The sequence below is a fragment of the Hippocampus zosterae genome, chromosome 5, assembly GCF_025434085.1.
Source record: "Hippocampus zosterae strain Florida chromosome 5, ASM2543408v3, whole genome shotgun sequence".
Lineage (NCBI taxonomy): Eukaryota > Metazoa > Chordata > Actinopteri > Syngnathiformes > Syngnathidae > Hippocampus > Hippocampus zosterae.
This window is the reverse complement of record NC_067455.1, coordinates 19,216,088-19,231,458: the sequence shown is the minus strand read 5'-3', so window position 1 is coordinate 19,231,458 and position 15,371 is coordinate 19,216,088. Positions and strand designations below refer to the sequence as shown.

The window sequence follows — 15,371 nt, the reverse complement described above, 5'->3', positions numbered from 1 at the left end:
CTTCTGATATATTTTTCAATGATTTCAGAGGGGATGTGAAAAGGGGAATTGTACAAATGAAAATAATATTTTTGTTTTCATTTTTAGTATTTATTTTGGTAAAATGAGTATTTTGTTTTGCTTTTGTTAAATTAAGGGAAATAGAGACAACTACTGTTTAACAAAGTTAAAGTAAAAAATGTCTTATTTCCCTAAAAGGGCTATTTCTATTATTAAGCAGGCACAACTTAACAAAATAAAAGAGTTCCTCTGCCTCAACACAATACCTCTCATTATTTGCTGTGTACTGGAAAAGTGAATAATTGTTATTTTCATGCACCCCATTATTGGTTGGTTGTGAGGAGTGTTGATTTGTATAAGCTTGGCTTGACCATACTAAATGGGCAGATAGCCCTGCTCCCCATGACCACCGTGCATGGGACCGGACCTTGGTCTTATAAAAAAAAAAAAAAAGTGGACCGACAGCATTTCTAGTTGAGGACCACTGGTGTAGGCCATCGGACATAGCCGAGAAAATTAGTAGTGGACAAAGAGGAGATGAGAGACTGAAAGCAGATGTAAACAATGGCTAGGTGCTGACAAAGGACAGAGCACGGGGACGCTAGTGGAGAGCAGATGAGTCATATTACTGCAGCGCTGCACAGATTGAAATGCCACTGCAGTTGCTGAATGTGCGCATCATTTTTGACTGAATTAAAACGCGTCACATATTCATTGTTCTCTTTAGTTCTTTGAGGGACATTTGGATTCAAAGAGCAACTTCATTTTCATTATTTACAGCGACAACACATAATTTATTCATCTTGAAAGCACCATACCATGATTGATTTTGCTTGAGCGAGAGTTAGAACGTCAATTTCATTGCTATTCATCCATCACGAAATAATTGCTGAATTATACTTTTAAGTGCTGTGTAGTAATATTGTGTAAGAGTCACATGACCACTTGACCTCTAAAATCATCCTTCGGCTGTACTTACCACGACTTGTCGGTCATTGTTCAACTTTACCACATGGTTTCACTGTTGTGGATGCAAACGGAGAAGGACTGCTCCTTTTCTCGAAAGATAGTTATATGCATAGATAGATCTACAGTATACTGATCAGGACCTAATGCACCGTGTTATGTTTCCTTTCCTTTGCTTTGTACTCCTTGCCCGGCCAGCTAATCCGGGCCCTGATCAATAACCCCCCTTCAAGCTCACTGTTTGGATCTTTTCCAGCCAGACGATCAGCAGATATCTCAAAGTTTTCCTTCTCTTGTTTGTTATTCACAAAACGCAATGGCTGCAAAAAAATACAGAAGACCTTGCTGCAATGAAAAAAATGCAATACATTGAGCGGGCTCGCACGCGCGTGTGTGTACGTGCTTTGTCATATGATGGCCACCTGCTAGGCTCATCTTATTCCGATGTGAAATCAGTCAGCCTTCATCTTGAATCTGCTTCGGCCTGAACTCACCACCCGTGTGTCACCTACTTTCCCTGTGTCTGTCGGAGTGATTTGCCTCAACCCATCGTATGCTTGGATGCTGATGGGGTTTGTCAGGAAGCACTGCACGCCCAGAGACAATTAAACAGAAACACAAGGCTCGCTTAATGAAGCTCGGCAGGAAAAACATCCTCAAACAAGGTTGTTTTACCATACAGAAAGAAGTTGATAAGGTCCAATCCACTCACATTGAAGGCAAAAAATAAAATGGGGGACAAAATGCGATTTAGGCCATTATTTTAGGAGGATTACAATATGCAACCCAGTAACTACATGATTTGTAGGCCTCTTTACCTGGTCCCTGTCCACATGAGAATCGGCATTTTTGAAAAATAACACATTTGTTTTGCCCTTCCGTCCACATGCTAACTGCAGAAAATTACATTTTGGGGCCATTTCTGGTAAGAGTGACCATTTCTGAATCGGTATTCAAATTTCAATGCTTGCATAGATTTTCGACACCGCAGCAGTAACGTCACTTCATCCCAGAACTTGTTCTTACCTCAAAATTGCTCTCCTCAAACACTTGAATGGCCTTTAGCTGAGGTGTGAAAGTGGTCGGCTTGGCTTTGGCTTGAGCGTGACAGCTTGCAAAAGCATTTTCATGTTTCAAAGTAACACTCGGAATGAAACCAAGAGGGGGGAATATATGTATGTACATGAATTATTTGATTTCTTTCTGTCTGCAGGCATGCTACTTGGTCATTTTACCAATCTGTCGCTGTGCTACCATATTTTACAAATTGATTACAGAACGCATGTTCAGAATTTGTCTTGGTAGTGTGAACCCTGAGCACTTGAACATTTATTTTTCCTGTGATCCGGCTTAGTTCTCAAAAGCACTCTGGGTGAGGGCTTTAAAGCTCTGAACACTCAACAATTTTTGCTCTACTTATTGTGTGTACGTCATATCCATTTATTGGTCTCTGAAGCTTTCTTGATATTCAATAACAAAATCAGTTTATTGAATTGGAAACGTATGTCACTGACCCATTTTTCATATGCCTACTATATTTTTATAGCAAGATTTTATATCATTGTGTTATTGTTCCTGTTTTGATGGGATTTATAACTGTACTTTCCTTTTTATCGAGGAGTTCCCTCGTCCAACTAATTCTGATATGAATTAAATACATCATGACATTAGACAGTAGAATCATGAATCTTAACAGATGGTTCTATTTATGAATATGACAAGCCTCGTATCCATTCTAAATAATCATGGGAGCCATATTTCCGAATGCCTCTGTATTCACATACAGTTTCTTTAAATGATCCGATGTTTCCAGTGTCAAGCAACTTTGTTTATCTTTTGCCTTGGTTCCTCTGCTCCCAGGCTGCGTAGAAAAAAAAGCCAACTCTATGCAGTCAAGTCAAGTCAACAGTATTTATAGAGCACTTTCGAACAGCCATCGCTGCATACGAAGTGCTGTACATGTAGCGATTTAACATACACAATAAACAGTAAGACGAGTCGGGTTAGTAAATGGCATAATGTGTATACACATGCAGGCGTGTGCATGCAACACATGAAGTTAGATGAGTCTGAGCGGGCATTTTATTGACCCAAATTCTCCTTTCCTTCCCCGTGGCCATCTACTCATCTCATTATAGACAGGAGAAGGTGAGAAGTGAGGCCTGTGTTGCCCTGCCCATTAATTATTGAATCCTGTCTTCTTTTACTCTACCCTCTCATCTACGGTCTCTGATTACCTTTCCAAAAAATAGCACTGGCTACCTTGTGGCTCTGAGTTAGAGGTACAGCAAAGGTGTTATTTCGTTTGTAAGACCTGCTAGCATGCATGATACAGTTACAAGCGAATTGATTTTAACAATTGGATAGCAATTGCTTATTTGTGCTGGGGTTTACAGTCAACGAGAATTTTAATGTTAATAAAGGCTGTTGTGACAAACTGCAAAAAAACAAAACAAAGCCTCCACTTGTGGCCAGTCAATTGAAATAGCTCTGATGGAGGCCTGCTCATGGAGTTTGCTGAGGTCAGCATGGCAGAGTCACGCACCGAAAACCTAAAGGTGACATCACTGTGATGCTGTGAATCTCACTGCTATATTCTTCTCTCCTGTATGTGCGCATGTGCATCTGCGTGTGTGTGTGTGTGTGCATGCGTGTGTGTGTGTGTCCTGCAGGTTTGAAAAGACAACATCAAGTATAGACCACCTTGAAAGCCACAAGGAAGAGAAGGAAGACACTGCCAGTACCATGTTCAGCACCAAAAGGTCAGCACAATGTTATTTTTCTTACATAGGCAAAGTAGACCATTTAGATGGAGATTGACTCGCGATTTGGTGACTTAATCCAAAATGCATACAAAAGCTATACATTCATGTTTATTTATAGCTGTGACAGCTGGTTATCCATAAATTGTGCGTAAATACATCATTCAGACATGTTTTATAACCCCAGTTATGGCCCTATTTCTCTGTCTGTCTTGTGGTAGCAAACAATCATTTGGCTCCGTAATTTCTGGAGAGTTTCTGTCGGGGACAAATGGTTACATTGCTTACTCAATATCAGGATGGTGGGTTCATTAGGAGAGAAACTTGCCCTTGGATAGAAAATATGGTATATTTTCAGAGCATGGAGTCCGAACCCTTTACTATCAAGAGTTATTTAGTCTGTAAAATTAACTCTGGATGTACTTCATTTTTATATGGCTGTAAATCGTGCTCGATCGATATGGACATTTTTTTTTTTCAAAAACTCAATATAGGTAATGTTATATTCTGATACCGATATGTGTTCTGATATACTTTAGTATTTTTCCTTATACCGGTACATGAAATGAAGGGTAAATTTCTTTTGATCTTTTATGTATTGATGAATTTTAAAAATCCTATAAATCGGAACCAAACAATACCATACCACTTCAAGTCACATCAAGTATGCCTGCCATTTAACCAGTAAAACTAATTCAACTTGAGTTGTTCTAGTCAGTAGAGATACTGACACTTCCATGTTTATATTGAGGTGAAAAGTTTGAGAAATCTCACACCAACTCAGTTTTAATCACACAGAAAGATGAGATTCAAACTTCAGTTCCTGAAATATTCGAACGGTATTTTTCTCTGTCTCATTGTCATCCAACAAAAATTTAAATAAGTACGTTAGTTTTGGCCAAGGCTTCAAAAGGTCGCATCCGTGGCTGCATAGCCACTGTTTGCCAGGATGGTCAAGGTTGTTGTGCATTGTCATCATGACTTTGGCATGTTGGTGCTAAAATAGCAAACCAATTTCGGCCATTACTGGTGAAATAATGCCAAAAGAGAGTACTTTTGCGATTATAGATATTGCTAGTCGACATATTACATGTCAGAGAACAAAAAAATGAGGATTGAATGCCGTCACGTTGCTGCATCCAGCATCAACTTGTCTCCTCAGTGTGTGATCATCATATAGTGTGGGTGAGAAGATGATTAAACTAAGCCAGCACTTTGTCTTGTGGGAGCTGCGTCAGCACAGCAGATGACACGGATATGCTCAAAATGACTCTAATAGGTTGCTCTCTGGAAATTCAAAGCCGCTAAATCACATTCGCGTTTTTTGCTGAATACGAAACTACTCATTTTTCTCCTTCTAAACTGCTGATTGAACCATAAAGCGCTGGAGAAAATCCATGTAACTGGCAGAGATTGCTCTTTCCTGTCGTAACTTTATTTGTGAATTTTTAATGTCGGTTTCCGTCATAGATTCCCTTAGGCCGTATCAAACATTTGTATACAACGCGGGAGCGTAATTAAAACTTCTATTAAAATGTAATCTGAACATAGCAAATTATGTTTGAATTTGAATGGAATGGAGGATAGTGCATAAGCACGGATATTTCAAAGCAGACGTTCTTTGTGCTTCTGATGGTCTTAAACCCTCTCTTGTAATGTATTTTACTGTCATGAACAAAATTGGAGAGTGCAGCATTTCCACAGCTTGTTTGTGCCGAATTGTGCTCATTAAAATGTAACTGGAGTGCTGTTAAACAGACTCTTTTATTCTGGAACATTTATGAAATAACGGCACCACAGCTGGGGTTTTTGGTTAGCCATCGACATTAAATTGAGCGTGCAAATGGCTGCCTTGGTTGCGTGGTTGCATAAATCTACATCGATGAAAGGAGATATAAATCCAACAGAATCTTGCCGTGCTGCTACTGTGGAAACCGTGCCACGATATAATTGCATTCCTACACAATTTATGCGGTCATCATGACACTCTATATTGTCTTGAAGTGTGAGTGTGAGCACAGATGTTATTCGTCACTGGGTGCCCTGCGATTGGCGAGCAACCGGTTCAGGGTGTCCCCGGCCTACTGCCCGAAGACAGCTGGGATTGGCTCCAGCATGCCCCATGACCGTTTTGAGGATAAGTGGATCCGAAAATGGATGGATGGATGGATGGATGGATGGGTCATTGAGACAACAGATGCGGAAGCTTTAAGACCCCATTCATTAAAGGTCTTTTTAACTCTGACCCCTTGGACACGTTCCCCAGATACCATACTCAGCTCCATTGTTTGCCAAGTGACACAAAGCAATGCATCTTCCTCAAAATTAACAGCAATAAAACTGAGACGACCTCATTGACACGAAACTCAGTTTTTTACTTTCATAATGACAGTCGTGCATATCACGGAGAGAATCCAGATTTGATTCTGGAAGGCACATATTCAGTCTAAGACAATATTAATAACACGCAACTTCCTCCATCTATTTTCACCCTTGCTGTATTATCAAGTGTCACTGTCCACTAGCACAGCCATCCTTATCCAAGCCACTTGAGCCTCCAAACTACTGTACATCATCGCAACTCACTCCTCTGGACTCCCACAGAAGCTTCTCTGTAAACTGCAAATGGTCAGAAGCTCAGCTGCCCAGATCATGCCCCTGGTCACGAGCTATGGGTTGTGACCAGGTATACGTAAAAGCCATTATTAACATGTACATTATTCTGAACGATTAACGTATAGCTCATTTGGGCATTTCATGTCGTATAGTGACGCTTGGTAATAAGATCCATAACAAATTATCAGCCCTGACATTGACCCCCCTTACTCATCACAACCTTTATATAACATACTTATTTATGTAACTGTCAGTACCTCTCAGCTGTCGATTGACATCAAGGGGCTCTGCACTTGATTACTTATGTATGCGAAGGGAAGCAAGTGCTGTCTGGGGACCAAAGTGCGTGCTGGGAAGTGTTAACCCCTTGCAAAGGCCTGCTTATCCAACCATCATGAACAAGCTGTCACCCCAACACTATCCACTCACTCCTTGGGTTGACCTTCCAGCGTTTGCGACAGTGTAGCTTTAACCATCTGAGTCATCTCTTGTCCTGTAAATTATTTGACTGATTTTTAGATGTTATTTCATTGATGCTTAAATTGGCATACATAGTAAGTTGACATTGAAAACATCGGCATGATGTTTTCAATGGAGAAGCAGACCACAGTTGGCGGTTTATTGAACAAACAGCAATGAAATGGCATTGCCATTGTGTTGTTAGTTCCTGTTCCCTAAATATTGTTAAGTCTTTTATGATGACAGTCACACTTGGACAAAAATCATGTTTAATATATTGTACCGATAATCGCTTTTGCTGTTTCATATGTCTGTTAATTTGCGCTACGTCATGAACAGAGCCGCTGTGCAAGCCAGACTGTGATGAGCCAGTTGAAAAAAAAATAGCAAGTGACAGCAACAGCCTGAGGATGTAAAAGTCTGCAGTAAAGCAAGGAATGAGGTATTTTCTGCTGGCATGGTGCATGCAGAGGCCGCTGCTAAGTCACGGCCAAAGACTGGACACGTATGTAACAGGAGATCTAAAAGGTGTCTTGGTTTAATGAAATGTATGTCACGTAATACCTCTGCCAAGCACTGCTCGTTTGCTTATTGTTTGACTGTCTATAATTACGCAGCCTGTCTACATGAAACTTAGTGGAGTTTTTTTGTGCCAAATGAGACACAAAACGATTCAATCTTCCGCACATCTGGGGGAAAAAAATCTAACACAGCAATGTGCCATTGTCAAGAACACTATGGCCAATAAACAGATCATCTGCAGTTGCGCGGCCCCATTTCCTGTATGACATCGGTCAAGGTAAACAGTTTACAGTATTTATGGAAATGAAAGAACTCATGGTGATCCACTATTATTGCTGTCTTCCTTTGTGCACTGATCTTTTTTGCGCAGCTGCGTAGATGGTATACACACACCATAGAAGCTTGAAGCAGGATTATGTCGGCGATGGAAAACGACTCTACCTACCCTCAGGCACTTGCTACAAGTCAAAATGTATTGCATCACACATGGGGTTATTGTCAACAAGTGAAATTGGTGAAGGAGCCTCCAAGGCACGGGCATGTTTTATTTTATTTTCAAAGCAGCTCTAATGTATGCTGTTATCTTTCTCTCAAGCTCCCGGCATTGCGAGGGTTTTCAAATGGTCACCTCTAATCGGTTTTACATTATTGTTCATCCCTCTCACGTCAATCTCTTAATCCATAAAATGACATATGCAGAGTTTGTGTCTGACTCTCTTGTACAGATTAATGTGTTTGCCATTGAAATACTTATCTGTGTGGTTGAGTAAGCAATGAGATTGCATAATGCGGCTGTACCTTAGGGACGTTAGTAAATGTCCATCAGTTATTTCCGTCACGGTTACGACCCATAGCTCATTACAAGAGGGGAGTGAAGGAACATAGATGGCTTTTGGCTCATGAAATGAAAACTGGAATTATGAACTTTTGTTTCATATTTATCTTTTGATCTGGAAACCAAATGTCTTCAGTACACAACAAAAACTTGAACCTTGCCGTTCCAATACGTTTGGCGGACACTGGATGTAATTGTTTGTTTTTGTTGTGATTTCGATGACCAAGTCACGTTTTACGACCAAATTATGCAGAAATTCAGAAAATCCAAAAGGGTTCACATAATGTTTTTTCTCGCAACCATCAGTATCGTTGTCAATAGCTACTTTGTGGACGCCAGTGGCACCTCTGCTACTTTTCTTGTTTCTTTATGTCTTCCTCTCCCGAGCCACAGTATGATGTCATGTAAACAGCCGTGGCCTGAAAGTGACTCAAATGAAGAGAGAGCACCTCAGGGTGGTCGGCTCTTTGTTGAGCAGGGGAAATGCAAAGCCACCGCTTCAATGCTGGTCTGCTTTCTTTTATGTTCCGTCTTTGACAACCGTTGTTTATTTTATTTGTTTTTATTCCATCTTTTTATGGCTTATGTAAGGACAGATGAAGAGGATGAAAAAAAGAGTAGCTGGAAAAAGCAACACAAAGTCATCTTGCTGTGCCAAATGTATGGCTAATCATCTTCAGCCAACTCTTCCTTGCAAACTGCTCCGACACTTTTTTTTAACATGGCAGCAGAGGCGTTTGATTTGTGTGCAGGGTTTTTCCTGGCTCAAATTGAGACAGAGGTGGGACTATTCCGTCCTTTAATGTCATGGAGTATGAATAGTTTGTCCATCCATTTTCTAATCCGCGTATCCTCACCAACTGTCTTCGAGCAGTAGGCGGGGCACACCCTGAACTGGTTGCCAGCCAATCGCAGTCAATACTTTGTTACAATAGAATTTTCACTTATCTGGATGCTACAAAATTACCGTATGTGTTATTCTGGCAATTTTCACTGCTCCGCTACATTTCCCCAAACAATTTTCATTAATCGTTCCTACAAAATAAAACCTAAAGAAGTTGTTTGTTGGCGCAATGACTGAACCTCGTAGCACAACGTGGAAGAGAAGACCCGTATGTCGTCAGAAATTACAATTTGTATTTTAACAACTTATGTTTGTTCATTCTTGATTTTAATTTGTTTTGTTTAATGTATCCATCCTTGTCTAAATTCAATGTTAAATTATTACTTGTCGGTTTCTATCGGTTTAGCAAGCTTTCCGATGATGCCAACCTTTTGTTAAAAGACAAAAAATTAAGACTGGTATAAATGTTTTGAGGACATCTGTCTCACCTTAAAACCTTTCCATATTGCCTCACGTGCATCGAAAGGATGTAGGAGGAAAAATGGGGCGTGGTTTATGCAGATTGCAGTTCGCGGGTGTAAGCCCATCATTTCGAATGAATCCCGATTCAGTAAAATGCATATGGTGGTGACAAGAAAAATTAGGCGGTATGCACGTGTCATGAATCTCACGGTGAGTTTGTGTATACGCTCAACTTGTGAGCAGAGTAAGAACATTTCGACACCTGCATGAGTGACTGAGGCCCACAAAACAAAATGACAATCCAGTATTTACCATGCAGAATGCGTTTTGGGATGTTGGACTGCAGCATCATTTAATACTTTCTGACAAATCTCGTTGGTGGAAAAGAGGAATCTTAAAATAAACCACCCTTTTTTTGTGTTACGTCCTCCTGAGTGTTGCTGAATTTAAATCACATCTTTTCCCTGAGCTCAGTTGCCTCGGGTTGGGCGTGTGACTCATCACAAAGGGAGGAGAGAGCGTTAGGTAACATTGTGGCATCCTGTTCATTATGCATGCAACGTACATGTAAAAAAAAATAATAACGTAAAATCGAATAAAATAAATTACTATGTAGAGCACAGAACATGGTCAAGTTCAATAACTGTGTGAACTTAGGACATGATGTGAATGCGCATGAGCTGACCCTGCTATGCAGCACAACTGTGCTAATGAGGTGTTGTCCACGGGACAGTTGGTCCAAAGTAAAACCTAGAATTGCCAGTTGTTTATTATGTTTGTGAGTTCCTGATACCACAGTACTGCATAAATTAACCTTTATGCATGGGTTTTATCATTACTTGACGATAGCTTTAACTTATTAATCGCCTAATGCATTATGGATTCACGCTGTCTTAATTTGAATGATCAAATATCAACTGCAGAGGAAACACACAAACTTCAACTCTTCAACCTATATTTTGGCAAACCAAAGCAGTTTTTTCCCGTCAAAATGAAATGAAAGAGAAGGTGCCTTAGTGCTTGACAGATGCCTGGCAAGGAGCTGACAGCGGTACCTTTGGGCATCGTGGCCGGGTGCAGTTGTATGGGTCAAAATGCTGAGCTTTCGGACCTCAGGCGGATTACTCCTCACTGGCCAATGCTGCAACTACAACACTTTCTCGGGCTTCGCAATAGCATAATCACTGGCACGTTTGACTTTTTTGTAGCCATTCTGTGGGATGAGAGCTTGTTCACAGCAAAAGAGAAACCTACCAAAAGTACATGATGCACAGGGCGAATGTTTTGTGTGCGGTGTGAGGCCAAGCACATGTGAGCATTCCTCTTGGATACTAGGAAGCTTAGTTCATAAACCCACGCAGTATTTGAACGAAAAATATGTCTGTAAACCTCTTTTTGAACACGGCCGTGTAGAAAAAAAAACTTTTTCCATCAACAAAAAAATAGATATAAGGTGTGTTGCTTTACGTTGCCTTATATCAGGGGTGTCTGCACTTTTTCAGCCAGCAAACTACTCAGGAAACGACTAAATCCAAGTGATCTACCTACCGTATCTTCCACACTAAAAGGTGCACTGGATTATGAGGCGCACCTTCAATGAATGGCCTATTTTGTCATTTTTTTCATACATTGGGCGCACCGCTCATAAGACGCAATCTGAAATGCATCCACTAGATGGAGCTTCGCTCAAGCAAACACCAACAGAACGATCAGATGTCAGTCAAACTTATTTAATAAAGAAGCGACACAGTTCACTTAACCAACAGCAAGTTATAACATTGACTCGTTAACATTGAATTCTCTTGCCGCTGCTCTCCGTGTTCAACTGCGTAACCGATCACCTAAAGTTTGAACTCTGCGTTGTTAGCATGTCTTGAGCAAGGAGCCATTTTTGCGTTGAAATATTACCGTAATGATCATACACAAGGCGCACCGGCTTTTAAGGCACGCTGTGAGCTTTTAAAAAATGGAAGGCTTTTCGGTGCGCCTTTTAGTGCAGAAAATACGGTACTGTATTTTATTTTATTTTATTTTATTGACTTATTTAACTGTGGGCGCACGCCCAACCACAGCATCCTCTTCCCAACCTGACCCGGCCACTCTGCAGAAAATCTGAGAAACCCCACCTCAGAGCCCACCGCAAAAATAAAATCCTTCTCTAACTCTATGGAAATATTTGACTTACTTGTTCCCCTAATCATTTTTTTGCGTTATTAAGTTTAGAGTGGATGGAACAAAAAGAAAATGGCTAGCTTTGCCACTTGGCGCCCTTGTATGTACTGTATATGCATGGAGAGGCATTCAACAGGTCTATGACAGGCTGTTCAGTACCTCAATCAAGTGGCATATTTCACAAGGGATGATAGGAAGGAGTCTACCTGTTTTGCCATTATGTCAATCAAATGGGGAAGACTGGCAGCAACTGAGTTAATGCCATGTGATTGACTGATGCCACAAATCCCTCGCGAATGATGCAATGGGCACCCCTACCTTATATCAATGACTGTTTAGGATACCGTGTGGTAAACCCAACTTATATTTCCTAAAAGGTATTCATTTAAGATTTTTGCCACAAAGAATTGAACACCAAAGTCCAAGGACTCAATGTTTTATTATATTATTCACAATGTGAGCCCTTGGTTACACAGCATCCATCAAAACTGTACTCCATTTTTTGGCCAAATGTGAACTAGCAAATCGGAATCAACGGTTGGCAGCTCTCGACTAACTCTTGTGATTGACTATTGTGTGTATGTATGTGTGTTTGTGTGTACATGCATATATATATATATATATATATATATATATATATATATATATATATATATATATACACACATTTTTATAACAATGTTTGTTGACCTGGTTCAATAAGTTACTCTATATACTTATATATATAATTATCCATCCATTCATCCATTTTCCGATCTGCTTTATCCTCACAGGCGTCGCAACTATACCGTTTTCTTTTTGCGCAGTGAGCAATACAAACACAAAGAGTGCGTTTCTCCTTGACGGACACCAACAAGAATGAATTTTAAAACATCAATATTCCTGGCATCTCTACTCTGACTTTTCGGACCAGCCCTCAAACTAAATCGGGATGGCTCTTTGAAAGGTGGGAGAGATGAGGATCTTACCGTCAGATATTCATTTTCTCTTAGCGTGGCTTGTGAAATTGAGACATCCATATTTGATGTCCATGTCCGTGGCCATGCTTGTTGGAGAAAATCTATTCATCTCTCACTCTTTCACACACACTTTTGAAGTTGAGAACAACAACTGCTTAGCAGCTAGTATTGCAAGCGTGCATTCCACCGTATGCAAAGTGGTCTTGATGTCTTGTGCCTGACTACATACAACCACATCCACACCATCATTGCAACTTAATGCAAATTACGCTTCTGTCTTGCCAATTCACAAGAAGACATTGTTTTCAGAGGTGGGTGGTAGTTATATTTGATCTTGAATAAAATGGTGGTATCAGTAATTATATCTACAGGTATTCCAAAACTTTTATTTGGCTGGAAGATGGTTGTTTTGTTCCAAATATCTATCCATCTATCCAATGCAAAGTTAAATCAAGATGTAACTTTTGGAATTGTTGATCTTAATTGTCTTCGTCATCTTTTGCTTTTCAAGCCAAATTCTTTTCATTCTGCAGCAAAAAAAATAATTTGCCTCACTGTTTTAATCCTCTTGGATGGTGTTGTATACACCACAGGTTCTGCCGTGTCCTCCCTTTGCCAGTTGTATATCCTGTTGTTGGAATGTGAAAAGTTGCTTCTGTTCACGAATGAATGAAGTTTGTGACCCTCGGATAAAAAAAAATTGCTGCTCTAATAGAGTTATCTTGATTGATCAGGGCATAATGACTGGTGAGGTAGTAATTGTTTTACTGTAGTTGTAAACAGTAAGAAATAATGATGAAGCAAATATAACTGTTTGACAACACGTTAAATGGTGACAATTGATTACATTGGTAACATTGTTGAGCTGCTCTCTCTCTTTACATGTGATTGGAAACTTTCTTTGACTCACTAGGCAGCTGTAGACAAGCTAACGTGGGTACATTTCTGTATTTTCTCTGTGCCTATTACTGCATTCACATGGCTCCAGTGAAGATGACATGGTTGTTTTTTTGTTTTTTTGTGCATCATGTGCTGGCATCTGGAAAACATGCGTACGAGCGATCCTTCATATGACCGAGTTACCCTTCATGTTTGACATTTCAAACTAACATACAGTCCAACATAGTCAAGTTGCATAATATCCACTTCCAGCCGAAGGCCACAAGGCCAAAATGACTATAAAAAGGTCATGAAGTCAGAATGTTGTGGATGCACTCCATTTTGGATATGAATCGTTGAAATGAGCTCAGGCATAGAATATGGTATTGTAAACTCTTGGCCTCTAATAGTGGCGAATTCAGATTGAGACTAACTAAATCACCATCTAACATGATCAGCCCTTGGGTAATCAAGTCATCTCTTATTCTCCCCACTACATAACACACATGCACACTCATGCACATATTAATGCACACACAGAGTCAGAGCCACACTTGCAAAGAGCGTCGTTCTCAAAGTACAGCCTTCCATTTTAACATCTTACCTCTTAATGCTACCTTAGATGATCTTTGATTCATGCTTAAAAAAAGCCAACGCCATTCTGATGTTTAGTAGCATAAATCTTATTCAGTGTCAGTACCCCTGCAAAAAAAGAAAAAAACAAATCTGCCTATCAAACAGCTTTTATTCGTATTGTAAGGCACTCCACTCAGCTTGGTGTATTGGAAATAACAGTTGACTTTGTGTGCGTACGTCTGAATGTGTGTGTGTGTTCTGAGGGGAGTAAAAGTGATGATTCAAAGACCCTAAATAGTCAATTCAATTTGGTGGGCCCTAAAAAGCGTTACTTGTTCATGTGTAAATGCATGCGCGTGTAATAATTATTCAGTCATTTATCTTGCTGTTAGAAATGTATTTTACATTTGGTGAACGTGTGAGGAGTTATGAGAGAAAGAACCGCTTCCACCGTTTCAAACACACCCAGAATTTCTCTCACTTCCCCACAAAGGTGTAAGAAAGCAAATCCGCGCGGTTGGAATGCAATCTTGTTTGTAGAAAGGCGGTTATTACACTGGACTTTGTTCGTCTGGGCACTGGAAATGTATTATTTTCAATGCTCTGAACAGACATACCTGCACTTCCTCCTGTTGACCAAAAGGGGCCAGTAGGGAAGTGATAGATGTACACCTCAGAACAGTTGTTGTCCCTTTTACTTCTTCCCTAAAAGACAATTTTCCCCTTGCAAGGTAGGAAGTATTGAACTGGTTTTGCCCATCATGATGAAAGCCATTTCTAAATACAATTCTGAAAGATTAGTCTGTCCTAAGTCTGTCCTGATAATGAATTTTGATGCAGCATAAACCTATTTATGTAACGTTCGCACCCCCCCCCCCTCACTCCCACCCCCTGCACACAATCCCTGCGGGCCTTGGGCTTTCTGATTAAAAGCCCATCCTCCTATGCTCCCTCATCATTGGCTTTACTCAAAACATCACAGAGAAGTGCAGATAAAGCTCTTTTTGTGCCTGTTAGCCAATGGACAATTCATGTTTGTGATGACACTAAAAGTTATTTTTTAACTCAACTAATAGCTGCATCATTTGGGGAAAACAAGTGTTGCCAATGTAACTACGGCTCTGTGAATCCCTTCAGTGCTTAACTTAACTTAAATTCACTCCCAAAGACGTTTTCAAACGTCTTTTCAGACTTGGCCTAGAATTGGCTGGTACTGAATGAGTTGACGACATGGAATAGTGCCTTCGCGCGCACGCACCGGTCGAGAATGCACACCATTAGTGACCCATGGGTGACCCGCGGCGTGTATAAGAGCCTGT

At 40.3% G+C, this 15,371-nt stretch overlaps 1 protein-coding gene across 1 annotated transcript in view; it reads left to right on the top strand.

The window, feature by feature from the left end:
- The window catches only part of oxr1a (oxidation resistance 1a), a 143,165-nt gene that overhangs the window by 14,301 nt on the left and 113,493 nt on the right, over nucleotides 1-15,371 (top strand). The window contains exon 2 of the mRNA XM_052064682.1: nucleotides 3,639-3,728. Coding sequence (XP_051920642.1) covers nucleotides 3,712-3,728 — 17 coding nt within the window. The 5' untranslated portion in view covers nucleotides 3,639-3,711. The remainder of the gene's footprint in view (nucleotides 1-3,638; nucleotides 3,729-15,371) is intronic.